Here is a 23,789-nt window from a genome sequence, read left to right on the forward strand (position 1 = left end):
CCCTCTCAGGCCAGTTTGAGAGAGCCACTTGGATGACGCCAATGTCCTCATCCCCCTTGTCTGGAAAGTGGGTGTGGCTGTGACCAGTCCTCTTGTACATACTAAGAAGATGGAGCCCAAAGAGGCTGACTCCCGGAGAAATGCTAAGATTGGAAGCCAGGTCTTTTTCCTTTAGGAACTGTCCATCTCCAAAGACAGACAGATGCGCACAGAAATCACTTTGACACAAAGTCGTACAAGATGAGTGCAGTGTCAGAAACACCAGAGCACGTGCTGCGGGGATAGGAGAGCAGGAGGCAGAAAGGACTCCTGCGTGGGGGCTCTCGTGCGGGAGTTCTCTGTGCAAATAGGACTGGAAACTCCGTGAGCCTGATGCCCATCTTGACATCCGTGTGCGCCTAACTCAGTGCCTCCAGTAGTAAAGTCTTCATGCTTCTTTTGATTGATGCCTGGCAAGGTGCTGTGTGATAAGCATCTCTTCCACGAACCTAAAGAAAGTCCTTCATCACACTTATATCAACCCAACCATCAATCCAAGGCTCAAAAATCAAGCTTTCAATTGATTGATCAATCAACAGGCAATGATTCAGCACCCCTGTGTGTCGGTCAGTGTGCTAGGGATTTGGGGTAAGAGTACAAATCAGATTGGGTTCAGTCTTTTTTTTTTAAAGATTTATTTTACTTATTTGAAAGGCAGAGTTATAGAGAAAGGTAGAGGGAGAGAGAGAGAGAGAGAGAGAGGTCTTCCATCCATTGGTTTTCTCCCCAAGTGGCCGCAATGAGCAGGGCTGGGCCAGGCCAAAGCCAGGAGCCAGGAGCCAGGAGCCGGGAGCTTCTTCTGGGTCTCCCACATAAGTGCACAAGCTCAAGTACTTGGGCCATCCTCCACTGCTTTCCCAGGTGCATTAGCAGGGAGCTGGATCAGAAGTGGAGCAGCTGGAACTTGAACCGACACCCACATAGGATGCCAGTGCTCCAGGCCTGGGCTTTAACCCTCTGCACTACAGCGCTGGCCCCTGGTTCAGTGTTGGAAAGCTTACTAACTAGGTGTCATGGAGGGAGGGGCAGTACAGACACGGACAAGAAAGTGTACACATGTGGGTGCGTTGCCAGGGGAACCCCGAGCAGGACAGGGTGAAGGAATGGCACGGGAACACCACCTGTGTAGGTGCACAGCTGGCATCCTTGTCTCCCACAGAGCCCCTTCCCAGAGAAGGGCGGCCACAGCCTCAGGGTCAGACCTCAGGGTTCTGCCTGCCCAGCTGTAGACCCATGTGGGGGATGCTTTCCACCAAAGAGCAGGTTTGGGGAATCTCGAGGGGTGTGGAGATTAGTTAGGTTTGGCGCTACTTCATCTACCGCCGATTGGGGAACCGTGCCAGTCTCCATGGGATCTGGAAGCAGCCTGGGAATTTGTCAGAAGGCCTACTTGGCGGGAATTATCTCCCCTCCCCACTGAGTGCCAGCTGTTGGGGGAGAGCGGCATCTGCAGAGGAAATGAGAACACATTCCTGAAGGCGTCTGAAAGCCTTCCAAGGGATGGGCCCGCGGTTCAGCAGAAGAGCCGGGAGTGGGGAGCTGGCCGGGGTGGGGGAGGGGAGGAAGCCATAGCAACAGTTGGACAGTGGTGTCCTAAGGTCTTCCAAGAGTGCTCCATTCTTGAGTCTCCCCAGGCACTAGTCTGAGGTTGTGTGTGCTTTCAAGAGCTCAGGTTTGGCAAACGTGGACTTAGCTTCTGCCTTGTTCCCCGAGACCTGTTCTCACTTACCCAGCAGTTCAGCTCTGATTGTCCCCCTGAATCTATGAAGCTGCTCATCTTGGTTCCTTTTTGTTGTTGTTAAGATTTATTTTATTTATCCAAAAGGCAAAGTCACAGAGAGGGAGAGACAGAAAGAGATCTTTCATCTACTGGTTCACTCCCCAAATGGCCACAACATCCAGGGCTGGGTCAGGCTGAAGCCAGGAGCCTGGGACTCCATCCGTGAACACCACATGGGTGCAGGGCCCAAGAACTTGGACCATCCTTCACTGCTTTCCCAGGCACATTGGCAGGGAGCTGGATCAGAAGTGGAGCAGCTGGGACTCAAACCGGCACCCATGTGTGGGATGCCAGTACCATCGGTGGCAGCTTAAGTGCTAGCCCCAAACCTTGGTTATCATACCTACCTCTTCCTCAGGAAGAAGAGCCCTATTCCTGAACCTGAGGCTGGGACCCTGTTCACCCCACTGACTCACCTCCTACCCTCAGCTAGTATTGACTGTGGCTTCAACATTGGTTATAACTTCTGGTTGAATAAGACACACTTCTTACTTTCCCAGGGCTTACATTCCATACACATATACTTCAAAACATTCATGGAATACAGAATTAAAAGAGAAGTTTGCTTTGGTGCAAAACATTTTGGGAATCCATGCATAGTTTTTTTTAATTTCATAAAGTGCATTTACTATGATTTTTTGAAGACCTTTTATAGGTAGAATCTCCAAGTACCCTCATGCAGGTGTTCACTACCCAAGAGGTAAACCAGGCCTGAAACCTAGCCCTCCCTCTACTCACCAAGCATGTGCTGTGTGGTGGGGCTGTATCCACCTGTGGATTTCTTCCTACAGAGATTCCTTCAGCTGGCCAAGCCAAGTGCCCATTAAGTCTACTGGAAAGGTCAATTTTTATAATTTCTACAATGGCCCCAACCATGCTGGGAACGAGACTGAGCGTGTCAAAATACCGTGAGTCTGTAGCATGGGCTACGTGGAGGATGGACTCCGTGCAAAAGTCTCTGGGAGCAAAGAGAAGAAAGGAAGCAGTTCAGCTGGAGGCAGGCAGGAGAGCTAATGCTAATCATGTCTCTGTTCATTGAACACTCACCACCTGCCAGGCATTTATCATGCACCATTTCCTCTCCACACAGCACTTTTGCAAGGTAAATATTATTTTTCACGTTTTCTAATGAAGAAGCTGAGGTTAACACTGGCTTGCAGGAGACACGGATGCAGGGCCACACAGCTAACCAGTGATTGATCTAGAATTCAGAGCCATGCCTGTCCGACATCAAAGTTCTCACACACTGTGATGCCTCAAAAGGAAGTCACCGTCAAGTTGGGCCTTGATGGACAAGTAGGGATTTGACAGGTGACAAGGGGGAAAGAGTTGCAGGCGGAGGCGCCTGTGTGGTGTCTGGAAGACGTGACACGCTTAAGGAACATGAGGGATGTGATGTGGCTGCATCGTAGGTTGCAGGAAGGTCAGTAGCTTGAGGTGCTGCTGAAAAGGCGAGTCCAGCCTAGGTTGTGAAGCTCACCGTTGACCTTGGCAAGGAGCTGGGACTGCCTTGTGGACACAGTGGAGAGTCACTGGAGTTTGGAAAGCAGCAGGGTGGTGGGATTGGATTTTGTAGGGCAGAATTAGGCTCTTGAGCAGTGGCTTTCCAAGTGTGGTTGAATCAGCAGCGTCAACGTCACCTGGGACTTGTCAGCAATCCAGCTTAGGGGTCCCGTCTGCACCTCTGGAGTCAGCAGCCCGAGAGTGGGGCCTAGCACATTGCAGCCTAACCAGGCCCTCTCACTGGCTCTGATGCACACTCAAGTTTGAAACCCTTGATGCCCAGTGTGGTTAGTAGGTGGATGGCGTGGGAAAGAACTGGAAGCAGAGGCCAGTGTGGAGGCCACTGAGTAATTCAAAGGAGGATTGAATGATGCTCGTGCCAGCAGGAGTTGAGCAGTGCTAGTGGATGAAGCAGTCACTTCCAGGACAAAGGGAGGGGGCTTGGTTATCGAGTGGGGAGAGGGCAGAGCAGGGAGGGAGCGGGGCGGTTCCAGGCTGACTCTCGGTCTCCACTTGGGGTAACAGATGGATGCGGAAGTCATTAATGGTGCATGGGTAAGAGTAGCTTCGACGGCAGAGATGAGGGGTTGAGGACGTGGGCACGGTGAGTTGGTGGGGTGGGCAGAGAAGGCCAGCAAGAGGACAGAGCTGGGCCGGAGCTCTGCAGGGAAGCTGTCAGTGCAGAGGGGTGACAAATGGGGAGGGGTGTGCTCACTCTGTCCCCACACGCCCTTCCCTCCCTGCTGCTGCTCACACAGATCCAAATGCCTGCCCTGCCAGCTCTCAGCTGTGTGGACCTGAACGAGGCAGCCAGCGTTTCTGACCCTGAGAGTCACCATACTCATAATGGGAATGGTGGTCGGCACCCCCAGTTATGGCGAGAAGTCTCTGAAGTGTAATATCCCGATTGTGTGGTGCTCTGTGGACTCTCACAGATGCTGGCTGTCTCCCCCACTTCCCTCTTCATCAGGCTTTGCTCGCACCTCTTCTCCTGGCCCGAAGCTCAGCTCCTCAGTCTACCCCACTTCTTCTACCCAAACACACGCGTCTGCCTGTCCCCCTACCACAGGCTCCTCCAGGCCCTTCCCAGGCTGGTCTGGGTCAGTTTCTCCTTTCCACACCACGACTGGAGACTCCAGTGGCGTAATTTATCAATGCAAAACCGATCCTGCGATGGGGAGCCCTGGCAGCCTTCCAAGGTCACCTGCAATGGCAGTGACCCCCGTGCTGTTCTCACCCCCGCTCTTACTCTCTGAAGGTAGCAGGGACATAAGGAGGAGAAAAAAACTCCCTCCCAGAGGTCAGGGTGTCTGGGCTACCTTTGGTTTGGTAAGAAGATGGTGAGTCCACTTGTCTTCTTGGGCAGAGAGAAAAATAGCTCAAGTTGGAGGTCAAGGTCTATCCCTGAGCTTTCCTGAGCTACCATAATCATTTCCCCGATACCCTGCCTGGAATTGGCCACAGTTTCACCAGTATCCCTGGAAGAACTCGTCAGGAGCCCACAAGGCACTGGCCCTGCCACGCCCCGCCCCTCACTCATGGTGCACCAACCCTACTGGCCTTCTCGGCTCCCTGGACGTAGCCTGCCCAGCGTCAGCACAGGGCCTTCACAGTGGCTCTTCCTTCTGCCAAACACCTGATGCCCCACATCTCTGCCCCTGTTTCCTTCTCACTCTCCAGGTCTGAGCCAGATGTCACCTCCTCCAAGAAGTGTTCTTTCCCTGTCACCTTGCAGAAGTCCCACCCTCTTTCCCAGTTACCTTCTGCCACATCACCCTGTTTCATTGTCTCCAGAAAATCTTGCTTATTATAAGGCTGTCTGTTTATTGTTTGTCTCCCCTCACTAGAATGCAAGTTCCCTGAGATCAGGAACCCCATGGGTCTTGTTCGGCTTCATACTGGTAGCACCTGGAACAGGCTTCAGCATGCCACAGCACTCAGCTATTATGGGGTGGATGGATGGACAAGACAGATGGATATATGAGTGCATGGCTGTAGGGTGGAGTAAAGGTTACATGGAATTCTGGAGCGATGGAGGGATGCTCCACGGGCATGTGTTAGAGAGCTAGCCATTCCAGCCCCAAACTCAGAGGAACTTAGACCCTGTGCCGAAGTGCAATGCTGAGAACCAGTCGTAGGTTTTCCAACGTCCCTTTGACTGGCATTAGGGAAACACAGCAGGGGCCCAGCAGTGCTGGTGCATCCATCCAGCAATGGGGACTGCAAGACATGGACGTTTTCCCCCAAGGCTGCCCTCGCATGGTGGAAATTCTGCTTCCTGTTCCCGGCTCTGCCTTGCCCAGCTCCTCATAGCTGGACCTCCAGCCCCCAACCCCCTCATTGCGTGCTCAAACCCCAACCCCGACTTTTCCCAGCAGTGACATCTGCAGACAGAAGACTGTAGCCAGCCCCAACCCTCTTCCTCTCCCTCCAAAAAGAGGGGGGTCCAGGGTGACTTGTGTGGCTCTAAGATTGACCCACGAGGCTCCTTCATGGTTCCCCACGGCAGAGTGCCTCCCGTCTTCCCTCTCCAAGCTTTCGTTGCCTTCACTGCGTGTCTGCTCAGCCCTTACCCACATACACACTGATGTTCCACACGCTGCTACACTAAGCCTCCTCCATAAAGCCGGCTGCTCTTAGTGCCTTGAGCGTGTATGTTGGGGCATCCCAGGTAGGGTCATCATGAAGCAGGTGCTTCTAGTCGGCTCGCTCAAGACTCCATGTGCTGTGCTCAACCCCTACTGGTTCCCGATACGATGTTTTACCTGTCCTTGGCTGGAAATTGCTCCACAGGTATAAAGGACACAGGACTATGTATGTGCCAAGTATTATCTCATTTAATCCTTTCTCTGCTTTACGAGGGAAGGTGTTATTGCCCCCATTTTGAAGATCAGGAACCCGAGGCTCTGAACACTGACTTTGTCCCAAGGTCATGGGCTAGGAAGTGGCAGAATGAGGATTCTGGAGGGGATGGGCCCGCAGTATGTTTTTCTAATTGCCTGGCAGGGCTGCCCCGAGCTCATGCCATGTTGAGGTGTGTGGTGGAGCCTCATTAGCCATCACGGCTGCTCTGGCTTCCTGGCAGGCAGGCCCTGCTCAACCCTTGCTGTGAGTAAACAGCCCCTGGTGTGACCCCACTCTGTTCCCTGGCCAGCCCTTGGCAGAAGGTCTCATGGTGCTCGGCTTGCTGTCACCATGCTTGGCCCCAGCCAGTGCCATGGTGTGCTCGGGCAGGATTCACAGGCTGCTTTCTTTGCCATGCTGTGGCTTGTCGGGAGCAGCTGACATCCCAACCGTCCGTCATCACCAGAGCCAGGCCCGGCTCGCTCATTCCAGTGGCGGTGCTGGCAGCCACAGAGCTGGCCATCTGAGAGCCACCCCCGTTCTCTTACAGCCTTTGCAGACCCTACGGAATCATTCCTCATCTTCCGTAGCCCTCCCGTAGGTGCCCTTGCTTCATGACAAATTCCTGCCCCAGTTGTGTCCACATTTGCTATGCAAGCAACAAGATGGAGGCCCGGATCCTTTGACATGGCAACGCGTGGTCAGTGGATGCATTGGCTCTGCTCAGAAAGACACTGTCAAGTCTTGGCAGGCAGATCCTCATCCAAATCCAGGAGACACTCTGGGCAGTCCTGCCGCGTCCTGGGTGTGGCAGAGTGGTGGACCAGAGGCCTGGCTGGCTGCCAGGGAGCAGCAGAGTGGAACACGGGCAGGACAGCAAGACGGGGTGGCTGTGGTCAAGACGACGGCAGCCGTGCAAGCTGGTGTCAGTTTGGCCGACAGCGGAGGGGATGAGCAGAAGCGAGTTGGGTTAGAATGCTCGGCCCTGGAAACCTCACCAGGCAGGGTGGTGCAGCCCAAAGCAGAGGCCAGGTCTCCGGCGCTCAAGGGAGTGGACGGAGAATGGAGGCAGAGTCAGGAACAGCATCGTAATAGCAAGAGCAGTGAGCAGGTATTAAGCGCCTGCTCTGAGCTAGGCATATATTTCTCACCACAGCCTCAGGAAGCGGGAACTGGGAGAAAACAAGTTCAGAGAGGTTAACTAAGTTGACCAAGGTCACAGAGCTAGCCAGAGGCAGACGTAAACCAAGGGCTGTCAGACGCCTCTCTGGCCTATACGAGGATCGTTCCCACAAAACACTGTGAGAGCATCGCTGTTGTGTCTGGCATAGACCAGCCCCCTCTTCCAGCTTCTACAACCCCTCCAGGGTGGGGCTGGTGCTTGGTGCTTGGTGGTGGGGTGCGATTGGCACTCTCGGGGGGAGGCAAGGCTCCCGCAGGGCTCGCCTGGTGTTCACAGCAGGAGCGGCACCTCCTCGGGGACTGGTGCAATCTGTTCAGCTGTTGGAAGAAGGATCTGGACTCTTCTGCACCCACAGCAAACACGAATCCACTCACAACATGCAGATGTTCATTTTACCCCTCCTTGGGCGAGCAGCCGCCCAGATGTTCACAGATCTCCACAGGGGCCGTGCACGCCCGGGCTCGCCTTTCCCGCCGGTGTGGGATCACCAGACTGCGGCACAGCCAGGGTGGGCGCTGCAGCCAGCTGCCGTGTCGCCGCCAGGCCTTGGAGCCCATGCTATCCCCTGGGTGTTTAATTCATGGCAGCCATTTCTCTCTTCTTCTTGGTCGCATCCCCTAACTGTTTAAAAACCGCTCTTGTTGCAACAGACACGGAGAAGCGTACAAGTCATTATTCAGCTTGACGAGTGATCGCTAAGGGGACACCCCATGTAGTCACTGCCTGGGTCAAGGAATAGCCCATTGCAGCAGCCTGAAGACCCCGTGGCCCCCGCTCGCCGCCTTTCACCACTCTCCATGCCGCCTCCCTCAAAGGTAGCCGTTATCCTGAATGTAGTACCACGTGGCTTCCCTGACCCTGTTCCTCTTGTCTCTCAAGACTGCTGACCCTAGAGGCTGCTCTGGGCCCCAGATCTGCTCCGTGGGCACTGACTTCCAAGCTGTTCTTACGGATGGGCATATGAGCCTTGTCCACAAGGCGAGACGCCTCTTAGCAAGCAGAGCAGGTGCACCCGGGAAGTGGCCAGAGGGCAGAGCAGGTGCACCCTGGATAATGCTGCCTCTGGCTCTCTTTCCCAAACAAAAACTGAGCGTGCATGAGAATTGCCCTCCTTCACTTTGCACTGATCAGACTTGTGCAAGAACGGTGGAAAGGGCTGGATGCTGTCTACTGTGGCAGTCGCATTGGTCAGCTCTCCGCTCCCCTGCTGGGGCGGAGCCGTCCGAGCAGCAGGGGCGGGTGCGCTCTGGCTGTGAAGGGGGAAGGCGTGCCACGGAGGCCTCCAGGAGTTCTCTGTGGCTGTCAACAGTGCTCCCAGCGATCGCTGCTGCTCTATTTCACCCAACCAGAGCGGTCTTAATAGCACGCCTGTGACTCACACCATATCCCTAATTACACGGCTGACAATGGATGGCAAATGCAGAGAGTAGCGCGAGCCGATGGTGCTGTCAGATTCCCACAGCCGCAGAAGCCGCCTGCCGGGGCTTGCCTAAGCATGCCTATGTGGGCTGCCACACAGGCCTGACCCCTGTCGTCCTGTGTGGGCAGAGGGGCTGGCTGGGTCAGTGCGAGCCCCTGCCTGTAAGGTCGGTGCACTGCCAGCTTCATTCCCAGGAGGGCCAGTTAGCATCGCTCAGTGTCAGCGCCCCATGCTACATCCAGGACCTACAGCCACATTTTCGGCAGCCAGCAGGGATGGGTGACGGGCAGAAGCAGTGGACACACAGGTGGGCGCTCAGCACCCGGCCTGAGGAGGCCGTGTTGCCACGTGGCTTGGACGCTTGGTCCACCAAGGCGGCATTTGGATTATGGCAAATGTACCCTCCTGAAACCCAGGCAGGAGTCCGTTTCTGTCCTTCCTTTGGCATGGGAGTGGCGGTCAGTCTTCTGGAAATCAGATGTGACCCAGACGGCAGAGGCGGCAGTGACGCGAGGAAGCCACGTGCCAGCATCAGGCCCTGCCTGCACCCAGACTCTCCCTTCCGTCACTTTTGTGTGTCTCAGCCGCACAAACACGTGACGGCCTACAGAATGTACCTTGCTGTGCTGACCATGGGATTTCCTTGCACTGTCTTCATCAAAACCTGCTGGATTTTCTGAAACAATGTTTGAGAAAATGAAATTGAAGTTAATCCTCTAAGTTGCAAGACTCATACTGCCAGTTGCTAGCTAACATTTCCTGTGCATAAAGCACTGTTCTAAGCTCCTTTCCTTCCTCCAGTCACTCATTTAAACTTCACAACATGCCTAGAAAGTAGGTAGCATAACTACCCCCATTTTCCAGAAGCAGAAACAGAGAGGCACAGAGAGGTTGAGTAACTTGCCAGAGATCACACAGCTGCCAGGTGGCTGAGCCGGCCTCCGCGCGTGTGCTCTTAGACAACACGAAATTGCCCCTTACTCACTGGAGAGTGAGGGTAAGGGAGTCGCCTGATTGAGCTCTTCTTTCTTGGATCATTCATTCATTCGTTCATTCAACTGTGTCTCCATCCAAGGGATTTGCCATGCACCGGGCTCTGTTCTAGATTCTAGAGAGACATGGTGCTGGGGTGGACAAGAAAGAGGTCCCTGCATCCCGGAGTTTGCATTCTAAGACAGACAACCAACGGGTAAACTGGCAACTAAGACCGTTTTAGATGGCCAGTCTTGCTGTGAGGGCAAGAGCAGGCTAAGGAGCCCGAGGGCAGGGGGCGATGGGGGAAGGGGGGCCGCTCTAGAGGCTGGCATCTGAGCGGCAGAGCATTCACGGAGAGGCACGGGCCCACACGCAGATCCAAGGCAGAAGTGGACTGACTTGTGTTGGAGAAGCGGCGCGAAGGCTCGGGTGGCTGGCTAGGGCACCTCCCGCAGCCCCGGCCGGGCGCCGTGCCGCCTTGGGGCTGTGTGGTCAGGAAACCGAGACGTCCCTGCGGTTCTTTTCCTGGGCACCACGCGCACCCAAGGCTAAGAGAAGGGAACCCTTGCATCTGCGTGTTCCCTGCCCTGCGACAGGAACCTCACTTCCCGCGACAGCACACCTTCCCTTCGTGGCGCGACCCACCGACCGTGACATGTTCGTAGCTGTGTCACAAACGTTGTAGAAGTGCGTTGAGGAGTGTATTTGTGTAAAGATGCTGTGAAGAGGTTTCACCAGATATCACCACCAGACCGTTAAAGACCGAGGGGGTCCCGGGAAGAATGGCGCAGTCTGCCTTCGCCTCTGCGGAGCGCCCCCTGCCGGCGCTGGGAAGAGGCGCCCTCCACCCGACCTCTGTGGACGCAGGTTCCTAGATTGAACTCCCACTACAATCCCAAGAAAAACACTACTGTGCCCTGTGCCCATTTTCCAGGCGAAGAACCTGAAGCTCGGATTTCGGGTAATGTGCTCAGCAGAGCTGGGATTCAGACATGCGTCCGTCTGACCCCCACAGGGCACAAGGGGGCCTGTGATGAGAGGTCAGAGGTCACCAGTGTCCACTCGGCCCCCTGACCCAGCCGGACCTCTGGGTCACACGACCTCACCAGCGAATGCACTGCCAGGGCCTTCTTTCCCTTAGCTCCGGTTCCTTTCTGGAATCTGTCCTCACAGGCCAATAACACAGCCTTGTGCTGAGCCAACTAAATATTTCATGGGATTTTAATTTAACTCTATAAAGAAATCCATCCGACCCTGAGAACAGACTGTCACCTCGAGAAATAGCACCAGGGAGCACTTGGACCTACGAGCGCCACGGCCGCTTCCCCAGGAATGCTAATGACTCCCTGCTCCTCCACCTGCTCAGTCGCCCAGGGCTGAACAGGAAGCAGGCGTTTTGGGGTGCAGGCTGGGTTGATTGTGTGTGGGAGGGGGGCACAGTTGACTAAGTCGGTGCTATTTGCTATTCCCATAGCTCTGTCCCTATAGCTGGTTCTGAGAGAAGGGAGACATGGTGGGGTTGACATCCAGTGTTCCACACATTTTGCAGGTGCTACGCGACCCCAGAGAGTTTCCCCCTGGGCTCCGCCCACGGCGGCGGGTGGAGTGGGCAGGCAGCCTGACTCATGTGGCAGGGAAGCAGGTGTGCGCCTTCCTGGGGTGTGTGATGCGCAGTCTGAGGGGTGACTCCTGCCCATGCACGCAGGAGCCCGGAGTGGGCGTGAGCCACCACCGCGTGGCTCGGTGACCCCAGTGAGTCACAGTGCGGTCCCTGGGCATCTCGGGAGCTGGGGGCGGGAGGGCGAGGGGGAAAGGCTGGCAGCAGGGAAATCGATCAGAAGACAACAAGTGAGCAGATAATCTAATTGGAAATGGGCTGCGACGACGCAGATGCCAGTCTGCTATACTGCAGCTCGCAAGGACTGGGGGATGGGAGAGGGCAGCAGCTCCTCGGAGCCGGTCCATGTCCCCGCCTCTGCCTGGATGTAATTACCACCCCCTCCGCTGACAGCTCCCTAACGCAGGAGCAGGGCCCACATCCTTCTCCACTTGGCCATCCAAGGTGTTAAAGGGTCCAGGGACCGGGTAAGGGGAGAAGGGAGCCCTCTAGTGGCAGTCTAGGCTTCCAGTCTGCCTTAGGCTGCCTGGTGACGCTGGTGTCCAACCAGAGCCGGACCTGAATCTGGTTCCTAATGGTCCGGCTTCCTGACGGCACTCCCTCCCGCGCACAGGCCTCTGTCAGGAATCAGCCTGATTCTGTTGCCAGCAGGAAGCGGCTCGAGAGCAGGCTGTTATTAAGGAGGCCAGGCCGGGCTGCACTGGTTGTGTGTTAGGGTCTTACAGTGTGCCCACGCCGGGAAAGTCGCACGAACAGTGCAGCAGTACAAAGTGCATCGTCTTGAGGATCCGTGTGTGTGTAGCTTTCTCTGGGTCCTGGCTGTGTGGGTTTGAGCAAATTACTAGCCTCTCTGGGCCTTAGGTGCTTTGTGTATAAAACAGAGCTAGTGACAGCTCACAGTGCTGACAGGTATTTGAAAGACTTGGTTTCTGCTTCAGGAAACTTATCATCTAGTGAATAAATAAGATATGCATGCGGGGGCCCACATTGTGGCACAGTGGGTTAAGCCACTGCCTGCAGTGCTGGCATCCCACATGGGTGCCAGTTTGTGTCCCGGCTGCTCCTCTCCCAATCCAGCTCCCTGCTAATGGCCTGGGAAAGCAGCGGATGATGGCCCAAGTGCTTGGGCCCCTGCACCCATATGGGAGACCTGGAAGAACGTCCTGGCTTCTAATTTCGGGGTTGTATGCACGGGAGTGAGCAGGCCGCCAGGGCCCAGCTCCCAGGCTGGACTTCTGGGCAATGAGTAGTGGGTCATTTCTTAAGAGGACGATGGATATAGTTTCATGGAGCAAATTTTGCTAGAAACATATTGTTAATGTTCAATTAATTATTATTCATTATTAAATATAATATTAACTTTTCCTGACATGTAGTATTTTTTTTTGACAGGCAGAGTAGACAGTGAGAGAGAGAGAGACAGAGAAAAAGGTCTTCCTTTTCCATTCGTTCACCCCCCAATGGCCGCTGCAGCTGGCGCACCACGCTGATCCGAAGCCAGGAGCCAGGTGCTTCTCCTGGTCTCCCATGCAGGTGCAGGGCCCAAGGACTTGGGCCATCCTCCACTGCACTCCCTGGCCACAGCAGAGAGCTGGCCTGGAAGAGGGGCAACCGGGACAGAATCCGGTGCCCCGACCAGGACTAGAACCCGGTGTGCCGGCGCCGCAAGGCGGAGGATTAGCCTATTGAGCCGCGGTGCCGGCCCCTGACATGTAGTATTAATAATCATTTATTGAGCACTTACTGTATGCCAGGTAGTGTGCTTTGTGCGTTACATGGATGAGTTCATTTATCCTCATGATAGCCCTGAGCTATTATTCCCATTTTACAGATGACAGGACCTAGCTTGGCGCAGACACCATGCTGACCCAGGGTCACACTGTAATTAATTGGCAGGGCTAGAACTGCAACCCGGTCTGATTAAGTCCCAGTGACCCCTGGCAGTGTAGTCCCAAGACTGACCAGCTAGAGAGAATGAGCTGTGGCCTTGACTCTGGCCTCATTAGGAGGGCTGGGAGGGAGCTGGCAAGGAGAACCAGCAAGATAAGGACTAGAGAGGCCCCCATGGCCAACTGTACCTGGGGGGTCAGTGCTGACCATGGCTGGAACGACGTGGGCTAGAGGCCAGGTGGCCCAGTGTGCAGAGGCACGCACGGCAAGGAAGTGGGGGTGAGTGCGAGGCTGGTACGGCTTGCCTCTCTTCCTAGAGCCAGCTGCATCTGTCACCAGTCCAGGACACAGCCTTCCAAACCTAACCGCCCGCGTTGGAATCCCGGCTCGGCCACTTGGCTGTTAAAGCTTAGGCAAGTTGCTTCATCGTTTTGTGCCTCAGTGTCTTAGTCTATGAAATAGAGCTACGAAGGCAACCTGCGCAAGGGGAGGGGTTGTGGCGGCTGAGTGACAGGATCCAGGTAAAGCTTGGCTCAGTGCCTGACACACAGGAGGGCTCTGGTGCTAGCTGCACTGTCACTAATCCGAGCCTGTAGGTTGGCCTTTGGAGCGCTCTTTGATGTCTGACTGCCCCCCTGCCCCAGCCTCGTCTTCCAGCACACTCCCCGGGCTTCTTTTATTTTTATTTATTTATTTTTTATTTGACAGAGTTACAGACAGTGAGAGCGAGAGACAGAGAGAAAGATCTTCCTTCTGTTGGTCCCCCCCCCCCCCAAATGGCTGCTATGGTCGTTGGCGCACTGTGCTGATCTGAAGCCAGGAGCCAGGTGCTTCTTCCTGGTCTCCCATGTGGGTGCAGGGGCCCAAGTGCTTGGGCCATCCTCCACTGCCTTCCCAGGCCACAGCAGAGAGCTGGACTGGAAGAGGAGCAGCCGGGACTAGAACCCAGCACCCATATGGGATGCCGGTGCCGCAGGTGGAGGATTAACCAAGTGAGCCACAGCGTCAGCCCCTCCCTGGGCTTCTTCCAGCTCCTGAGACTCACCAAGCTTCCTCCTGCTCCAGGGCCTTGACACATGCTGTCCCTCCCACTAAGAATGCTCCCGCAGGTCCTCTAACAGATAACTCCTGCTCAGGTGACGGCCTCATCTCAGGAAAGCCCCTGCAGACCTCCTACCCTCCCAAAGCCCTGCCTTTGGGGCTGGCCGTGACTCTCTCTTACAGCACTTCGCACAAGGGGCATTAAAAGTGAAACGTTTTGACAGCTTGGAGACTGTGCTTCGTGCACTGAACTGCAAGCTCTTGTTCATTGTTGAGTCCCATCCCATAGCATGAGTGGAAGGCCAGAAAGCAGTGAGGTCACACTGAGCCTTGAACAGGAGTCAGTAGTCAGGGAGGGGCCAGAGACTTCGCTTCCAAGGGCGGACTTAGTGACACAGTACTCACTGGGTGACCGAGTGAGCTCACCTGTCACCCTTGGCCAGAGCCTGTTACCTGTCACCTGTCTCAGAAAAGCCTTGCCTGCCGGCCTCGGTGCACCTCCCTCTCCGGTGTTAATGGATAATGCCGGATCCCATTTTCACAGCCTCCGGCCTGGCCTTGCTTGGAATTCCGTAAGCCTTCTCTATATACAGGAGCTCTCCGGAGACAATTACCTGGGCATGAAGGTTCCCAGGAATGCTCAGTAGAGTCTTATTCTGAGTGGCGTTTTCTCATTTCAACTATAGCCTCCCAAAGCTTTCCGGAGTTAAGTGACACAATTACGGAGTTAAATAAATGACAGCAGGAAGTGGGAGGCACGAGGGGCCCAAGCAGCAGGTGAAACTAAGCATGGGGGGCCCTGGCTTGCAATGGAGGCCCTGCAGGGCAGCTGCGCCCCACCCCCGCCAGGGGTGGGGAGCTGGGGGCTGTGGCAGCAGAGAAGGCTGGGTGGCAAAGCTGGGCAAGAAGAGTGGGGAAGCTGATGAGAGACAGCACGGAGGACCTGAGGGAGGACTCAGAGGCACCGGGAGCCCTTCTTAGCCCACTTTCCCGGGGGAGAATGACTTAACGGGAAAGACACTGCAACGAGTTTGTTCCTTGTGTTTTCCAAAGCATGGGGTGACCTGTGGCCTGGCGGGGGAGGGGGTGGGGTCCTCACCTGAGTCTACAGACAGTCACACTATGGACATGCATGGTGGCAGCACAGCTGTGTGTGTGTGTCAGGTCACCTGGGCAAGCCCACCAGGAGCCAAGTGCCCAGGGGCCTCTGGGAGCAGTGAGCGCTGCAGATAAAACAAGCTAGCCCATCTCTGCCATGGCCAAAACACAACTGGGGCCAAGATCTGTCTCCAGGGGCCCTTGGTGAGATTATCCTCAAGGTCAGGTTCATCATCATACCAGCACCACTGCCGTTGCAACAGCAGATGCTTGTGAACCAAACCCTGTGCCCGGAATTCGTATTGTCTCATTTTCGGCAATTCTAGGGGTAGGTGCAAGTACTACTCCACTTTGTAGATGAGCAAACTGAGAAAGCCTTCTTTTTTAAAAAAAATAATGATGTATTTATTCACTTGAAAGGGTTACAGAGAGAGAGAGAGAGCTGTCCACTCCCCAGATGGCCACAATGGCCAGGGCTGGGCTAGACCGAAGCCAGGAACCTCAACCAGGTCTCCCACATGGGTGGCAGGGGACCAAGCACTTGGCCATCTTCTGTTGCTTTTGCCAGGCCATCAGCAAGGAGCTGGATGGGGAGTGGAGCAGCCAGGATAGGAATGGGTGCCCATATGGGATGCTGGTGTTACAGGCAGTGGCTTTACCTGCTATGCCACAGTGCCGCCCCCTTGAGAGGGCTTTAAATGACTCGCCTAAGTTCAAACAGCAAGGAAGTAGGTGACGGAGCCCAGCCAGGCCTGGCTCACACTGGAGGCTGCATCTCAGCCACCGCCTTAAGTAGCTTTCATTGCTGTGGCCACACTCTACAGTTTACATGGCTGAGAAAGCTCTTACACACCCATCATCTCTCACATAACATTCACAGACGTGCACTGGCCCATTTTCCAGCTGAGAAAATTGAGTCCCGGAGAAGGTGAATGTGTGGTCCATGGCAAGCGAGAGGCAGAGGCGGTCTCTTTATCAGGCTGTGTGTGAGGGAGGACAGCCAGGTAGAGGAGGCACTGCCGTGCAGGAGGGAGAGAATTCTGTCCAAAAGGGGGCAGCAGCTGTCTGAAAGATCAACTAGGGAGACCGACAAAGGCTTGGTCTGCTTCAGAGCCTGCCTGGGACCCGGTGCTGCCCTCAGATCCCTCCCTCGGGCTCTCTGGTGAAGCCGCTGTCAGACCAGAGCCCTGTTGAGACAAAGCTGCCTCCCTCCCAGCCAGGCCCCAAGTCCCAGGAGAAGAGCGGTGGCCGCGCCAAGCCTTCTGGCTTTGATAGCGGTGGTGGCGGCTGCATGACCCCTCTTAAACTCCACGAGGCGACGGAGAGTGTGTTTTGGAAGTCACCTCCAGGCTGGCTCCCCGCCTGCCCTCCTTGTAGATTCCACAAACATCCAGGAGATAAAAGAGGGGATCTCTCAGAGGCAGAGCACAAAGCTCTTCAAAGAGCGCTGCCTATCAGAAGCGGGGTGAGGAGAGAGGCATGTCTCAGGGAGGGATGCATTTATACACCCCGTGTGCCTGTGCACCCCCACGCCTCGGCACACCTGGGCACAGGTGCACCCAGGGGGTCCCTGCCGCCCTGCCGTTCCCGTCCTTCTCTTCCTCCAACAGACCCTGCCTGGGGCTCTGGGGGTCCTAATCTTTCCTGGTTTTCCAGCTCCCCAGGTTCAAGGTCAGACCTACTCTCCTCAAGTGGGGGTTGCACCGTCCCGACTTTTCTGGATTTCCACCCCTAAAGTAAAATGTCCCCGCCTTGGGTCCCTGTCAGCTCGTCTCTTTGCTGACAGAGTAAGCTGGCGTCTCCTACCAGCTTCTTCTCTTCCACCCCTCCGACGCATTTGAACCTGCTGACTGCCCAGCAAAGCGGGGCCATTAAACAGCACTAGACCTCTTACAGCCTGGCAAAGCCAAGCCTGGGATTTGACAGCCGGGAAGGAGCTTAGAGAGCATCACGGGGAGCCCCTTCCTTTCAGAGTTGCGCAGAGCATTCCAGAGAGACCGGGACCTGGCCTAAGGTCATGGTGAGCCTGCGGCCCAGCTGTAGCAGGAACTGGTCTTTGATGTCTTGTCCACTGCTCTTTCCCCTGGGGAGCAAGTGGCCAGACCAGCGGCCAGAGGAGCAGGAGGCCTTGGATGAGCCGCAATCACAGCCACACCCGTCTCGGCCTCCGGCGCCCGCAAGGTCAGGCATTTCGGCAGTGCCAGCCCCCTTCCTTGTTGGTGTGGTTTCATGGCACATTATCTCCTCATCTGAAAGCTGCCTTGGAGCGTAATGTCTTTTTAACTAAGGTAAAAGAAAATGAAGGCGCATCTTTTGGAATAATCTGATTGTGCTGAGACCCCAGGGTGCAATGGAGCTCAGGCAGATAATCACTCTTCTATACGGAGTCAATTAAACATTAAAAACACCACCGCAAAGCCGCTTGTCACTGCCCTCTCCCGTCTCCTTCTCTGCCTCCTCTGCCCCCAGCTTACTCTTGATTGGGGACAAAGACAAACAAGGCAGGGGGTGCTGAGTGGGCAGGTTCCCTGCAGACCCGGCTCAGGAAAGTGCCTGTCTGTGAGCAGACAGGCACGCCACGTCCCTGCGTGTGGCCACGCTAGCTGTATTCAGGAAACAGCGTCGGCGGCACTGAACACAGGCTGCTGTCCACACCTAGCTTTCTCTCTGTAGGGATGTATGGAATTGTTTGGCATAAAGTCATTGTCAGCCAACTTCTGTAGACTTGTGAAATTATTTTCCACGTTTTAATCCAAAGGTTACCCTTTCTGGAGGACAGCGGGCATGTGGAAAGGAAACATGAAGACAGGGACATAGAGTTTGGTTCATTGATTTGGATTTTAAAAAAAAGCAGAGAAAGCACTAGATGCCGTGTGTACCTCGTGCCCGTTGTATCAGCTTTAGTTTTCCTAATCTTTACTTCACTTCCTGGATTCCAACTCATTTAGCTCTTGCTTCCTTGCTGCAAGTCTCGGGCCCCAGTCAGGATAGAGGCACAGTAGCTGCAGGACATTTGTAGCTGATGTCTGTTACTTTGTGTTCACACTCGCAAGCCGAGGCTAAGTCAGTGTCCGCGATGCTGGGGAGCTGAGATTCTGGAAGTGAGAGTCCCCAAAGGAAGGCGCCGCCAATCCGTCATCAGACCCCACTCTGTGAGCCCAGGCTTGATTCGCTTGACAGCAGTAATCAGCACCCTGCTGGGAAAACACAGAATGAGCCGTTCGCGTTGTCCACTTGTTCCGCATTTCTTGCATCTGCACAGGTTCGTGTACGTATGCCTCGCTTCGTCAAGCCCTTGAGTTTGTTAACCTGTGCTGGGTCATGTGACCACTTTAGCAGCTGGGATGCTCATTGGGGTTGGGGTGTGGAAGAAACTTAGCTTGGCCGGTAGATTTGCCTTCCCGTGCACAAATCATAGTTGTCTTTTGTGTGAGACGATGGCCAGGGTATCTGTCTCCCTGGGAAGAGTCATGTGTATGTGTGTGCGTGTATGTGTGTGTATCTGTGTGCATGTGTGTGGCTGACCTGTCTGTACAAGGTAGGACACCTCACTGTTCCTCATTTCTTTCTTTATCTTTTCCATCAACAGATCTACTAGCATTAGAAGGAGCCAAGGGAGCTGGAATGTAATTTGTTGGAGCCAGTCTGGGTTACAAGCGTGGTTCTTAAATCATAGCATTGTGTTCGAATCACGTGGGCACCTTGCTCTGTACACGGATTCCTGCTGCCTACTGGCAGAGTCTGATCCAGGAGTCTGGGGTGAGCCCCGAGCCTTCCCGTGTCAGCTGTGCTGGCAGGCGATTCGAAGGCGGGCGGCCCAGACTGCGTCTTGTGAAGTGCTGTTAGAGAATTGCTGAGAAGGGCCTGGCACGCTCTCTGTGTCTTGGTTTGTGGATAAGGCCAAGGAAGCATAGAGAAGTGAAGTGACCAGCCTAGGTGGGGTAGTGTAGTAGTCACTGCAGAGCGTGGACTAGAACTGAGCGCCAGCTCTGGGCTTCCCCACTGCCCCAGGGACACCAGAGCAGACCAGCAGGAATGGGCTCGCCTTCAACAGGATGGATCCAAATTAGACCGAAAGAAGAACTTCCTGACTGTGCAGGGTACTGAGGGATTCTATGCGTCCCCCTTCCAGAGGGCTTCATTGAGGCAGGACGTTCACTATAGAAGTGGGTGCTTGAGATGCAATCTGGGAGCAAAGAGACAGGAGGGAAACTCTTCAGAACAAATGCTGGCGAGCTTGCTTTACAAGGGCTAGACTTGTCTCTCGGTCTTGCTCGTGGCACCTGAATTTTGCCCTGGACAGCAACGTAAGCGACCAGAGATCTGGGAGGCCCGACTCCAGCAAGGAGGAGCTCTGTGCTGTTGGGCTCTGTGCTCCCTGTCTTGTCTTCCATTTCCTCAATGTGAAACAAACGGGGTTGCACTGGACTGCTCCTAATGCCTGTGCTGCCAGCATTTTTACCCACAGCCTCACTGGGTGCAATCTCTCACACAGCAGAGGCACTCCGTGAAATTTTATTGACTGAAGAAATTAATACGTTAAATAAAAACTACTCAAATTGGAGAATCTAGGAGCCTCCTTACCTACCAGTTTCCCCCTCCCAGAGTCTCACCTTGAGACAGCTGGAGACTGATCGATCCCCTGGATTCAGAATTATTTATGTATTTAGAGCAGTCTAATCAAAAACAGACATGGGGGATAGCTTTGATACCTGTGTCTTCTGTCATTTCATGATTGCTCACATCTCGGATGTGCCGTTATCAGAGGAGTCACTCCCTGAGCTGTGAAGCCAACCCAGACCCACATCTCTTTGGCACTGGCAGCCTCTGGTCACGGGTCCCGGTGCCCATCTCACGTGGCCACCCCACTGACCAGCTCTCTCTGTTTCTTCCAGAAAGCAGATCTGGCTGTGGCCGGCCTCACCATCACAGCTGAGCGGGAGAAAGTGATTGATTTCTCGAAGCCATTCATGACTCTGGGAATTAGCATTCTTTACCGGGTTCATATGGTAAGAGACTTATTTTATAAGCATTTATGTCATTAAAGTTATTTGCATGCAAACACTGAGTTACATAGTAATAATGAATGATTCACAGAAATATTTAGATTTCAGGACTTAAATGCAAATGTGCTGGGCTATTTTTTCCCAGATCAGCTGCAGGAACTTGCAAACAGGAGGGGTGGGGGGAAAAATCGCACTTGTGGGTTTTCCAGTAAAAATTGCTTGTGCCTCACTGAGTAGCGACGGCGGAGAGTGATGGTTTGGGGCTTGGTGCGCAGTGCATCGGTGATCGGCCCCATCGTCACTCTGCTTCCTCTGGGGGGCGCTGTCACCCCAGCGTTCTCAAGGACCGCACCGGCTCCCAGGTGCAGCTGTGTTCACTCCCAGCAGTGCGTCTGATGAGACAGCGTAGACTTCCTTCGCCCTGGATTGTTCTGGTAAAGGCAGTGTGGATAATCTGGCCTGCCTCCTTTTCTTTTGGCGTTTCCTAAAAACCAGAGTTCTCTGGCAAGGTTGGCTACAGTGAGCGTCCAGTGAATCTGCGGGAGCACACAACAGGCAGCCAAGGGTAGACATGACCTCTAAGCGTACTGGCTGGAGTAGGGTACGGGGCAGAGGAGCCCTGTCTGGGTCTCATCCACCAAGTGGATAGTCGTCACCCCTCCACCCCATAGCTGCTGTCTACACCTGCTTTACCTTACTGGACCGCCAGAGCTTTCCTTTCCTCTGTTCATCCAACCTGGCTGCAAGTGCTCATCTCTCACGTGCATTTCCCCACTGCTCTGGGACGCGAGTCACTGTCGGTGTCCATCACTCAGCTGCCAGTGGGTACTCCAGTCTCTAACCTGGCACCATGAGATGGCCCAACAGGGGAGGGACCAAGAGGTCACCCCATGGGCCTGCTGAAGAGGTGACGCCTTCCCAGGCTGCACGTCCCAGATCCAGAAGAAGGAGAAGTGCTGCCTCCGCAGCCGCAGCCTGGCTCCTGTCATTGGCAGCTGTCAGTGGCTCTGGTTTCTCCAGGCAGCCGGCTCAGCTGCTGAGTTCGGCCTTGTCCTTTGCCAGGCCTGGGTGCCCATCATGGACAGATGGATGTTGCCCAGCTTGGGACAGATGGCTAAATGACGTGGAAGAAGAGGCATCATCATCCAAACCTCGAAGTCCCCAGCCTGAGACAGACAGAAATGTGAGGGTGCAGTGGCTGTCGGTGCAATTGCTGATGTGTCTGCGTTTGCTAGAATTAGGGGCACCTGAACTCGCCAAGCCAGCCTCCTCTTGCTCATTCTTTTTCAACTGAATTTTTAATTTTTTCAATTGACACTTCAAAAGTGTCCGTAGTTCCTATTCATTGAGCACCTCCTGTGTGCTAGAGACTCCAGCAGGGCCCTGTGATGTGGGATGTTGTTATGGGTTGCATGGTGTCCTCCCCAAAAAAGAGATGTTGGAGTCCTAATCCTCAGGACCTGTGAAGGCGACCTTGTCTGGACAGAGAGTCTTTGCCGGCCTATTTTTTGTTAAAAGGATTTATTTATTTGACAGAGTGACAGAGAAAGGCAGAGAGAGACAGGCATAGAAAGAGAGCTTCTATCTGCTGGTTCACTCCCCCAAAAGGTCACAATAGTCAGGGCTGGTCCAGGATGAAGCCAGGAGCCTTCCAGGTGGGCAGCAGGGACCCAACGTCTTGGACCAGATTCCGCTGCCTTAACAGGCACCGTAGCAAAATATTCAGGACTCGAACTGGCACTCTACTCTGGGATGCCAGTGTTGGAGGCTATGGCTTAACCCACTGGGCCACAACGCCAGCCCCATCAGCAATGATTTAAAGAAGAGGTCATATTGGCTAGAGCGGATCCTAATTCGATAATGCGTATCCTTATAAATAGAGGGGAATTTGGACGCAGTCCCATGGGGGCGGATGCCGTTGGAATTGGGAAGCAGGGCTTAGAGTGACGAACTTAAAGGAAGTCCAACAATTTCCAGCAACCACAGCGGCTAAAAGAAACAAGGAAGGAGGCCCCCTAGAGCTGCAGAGACGGCCCGGTCCTGCCGACAGCTTGATTTTGGTCTTCCCTCTTCCAGAACCGTGAGCTGACATGTGCAGGTTCTTTTAAGCCACCCAATTGCTGGCCTTTGTGATGGCAGTCCTGGGAAACTAACACAGTACTGCTGTTCCTATTTTGACAAAAGGAAATGGAGGGTTTTTTTTTTAATATTTATGTGGGTTTTTTTTTAAATATTTATTTATATGAAAAGCAGAACAACAGAAAGAGGGTGTGTGTGTGGAGGGGGAGAGATAGACAAAGAGAGATTGTCCATCTTCTGGTTCACTCCCTAAATGGCCGCAACAGCCAGGGCCAGGCCAAAGCCAGAAGCCAAGAGCTTCATTTGGGTCTCTCAAGTGAGTGGCAGGGGCCCAAGCACTTGGTCCGCCCTCCACTGCTTTTCCAGGCACATTAGCAGGGAAGCTTGAAGAGAGAAGCAGAACTTGAACCCGTATTCCCAAATGGGATGCCAGCGATGCACGTGGCACCTTAACCCACTGTGCCGCAACACTGGCCCCAAAGTGCAATCAGTTTAAAAACTGGACAGGGGCTACTTGCTAACAAGTGAAAGAGCAGGGCTTCACCCAAGAGTAGTGTGATTCGGGTCTATGCTCTCTGTGGTCCCAGCTACCACCCTGGTACATGGAATTTTTGAATCCTTGTCCCGTAAGGCACTTGTGCAGCCCCTTTTTTGTTTGGTTCTCTGGAGCGCGGTTTGAGGAAAGAGGCCAGGCACTGTAATTGCCAACATACAGAGACGGAGACCAGAGTCGGGCAGAGCTGGGCCTGGAGTGTAAGTCTTCCTGCCCAAGGACAGGGTTCTCATCATTGTGACATCAGTCAGGACTCCCGAGGCGGTTCCAGCCAGCACCATTTCTCGTTTCCACCCACACACACTGAACCCTGAGGAGGCATCCGAAAGAAATGAAGAGAGACAGCCTGTCTCCAGATTCCTCTGTCTGGCCTGTGATAGCCATGAAGCCATCTCTGCCCTTGATTTCTTGATTAACACAGATAGAACGAGAGCCCTGCTGGTGACCCATGCCGATGGGGGAGGCACCTGACCCCAAGTCATCTGCAAACACCTGCAACTAGGCTATCTCGTCACAGAGAACCAGAACTGAACCCCACGTCACTGACCCATGGGGATCCTGCATTGGATTGTTGACTGACTTTGTCCTATCACCCGCAGACCTGTGACCTTGTTAGTTCCTGGGATGTTAAGGTTTATGCGTCAGCTCAGCTGGCCTGGGTTGCTAGATGTTTCATCAACCACTAGTCCAGGTGCCACTGCAGAGGTGTTTTGCAGGTGTGATTTACATCCAGCAGGGGTGGGGAACCTTTTTGTCTGCC

At 54.3% G+C, this 23,789-nt stretch overlaps 1 protein-coding gene across 8 annotated transcripts in view; it reads left to right on the forward strand.

Annotated features, from left to right (window-relative positions):
• Positions 1 to 23,789, forward strand: part of GRIK4 (glutamate ionotropic receptor kainate type subunit 4) — a 433,666-nt gene that overhangs the window by 368,271 nt on the left and 41,606 nt on the right. For all 8 annotated transcript variants that reach the window (XM_051819416.3, XM_051819403.3, XM_089313654.1 and 5 more), the window contains one exon: positions 20,287 to 20,400. In XM_051819416.3, the coding sequence (XP_051675376.1) occupies positions 20,287 to 20,400 (114 nt within the window). The remainder of the gene's footprint in view (positions 1 to 20,286; positions 20,401 to 23,789) is intronic.

This window comes from Oryctolagus cuniculus, chromosome 1, assembly GCF_051225735.1.
Source record: "Oryctolagus cuniculus isolate XC-2025 breed Fujian yellow rabbit chromosome 1, ASM5122573v1, whole genome shotgun sequence".
Taxonomy (NCBI): domain Eukaryota; kingdom Metazoa; phylum Chordata; class Mammalia; order Lagomorpha; family Leporidae; genus Oryctolagus; species Oryctolagus cuniculus.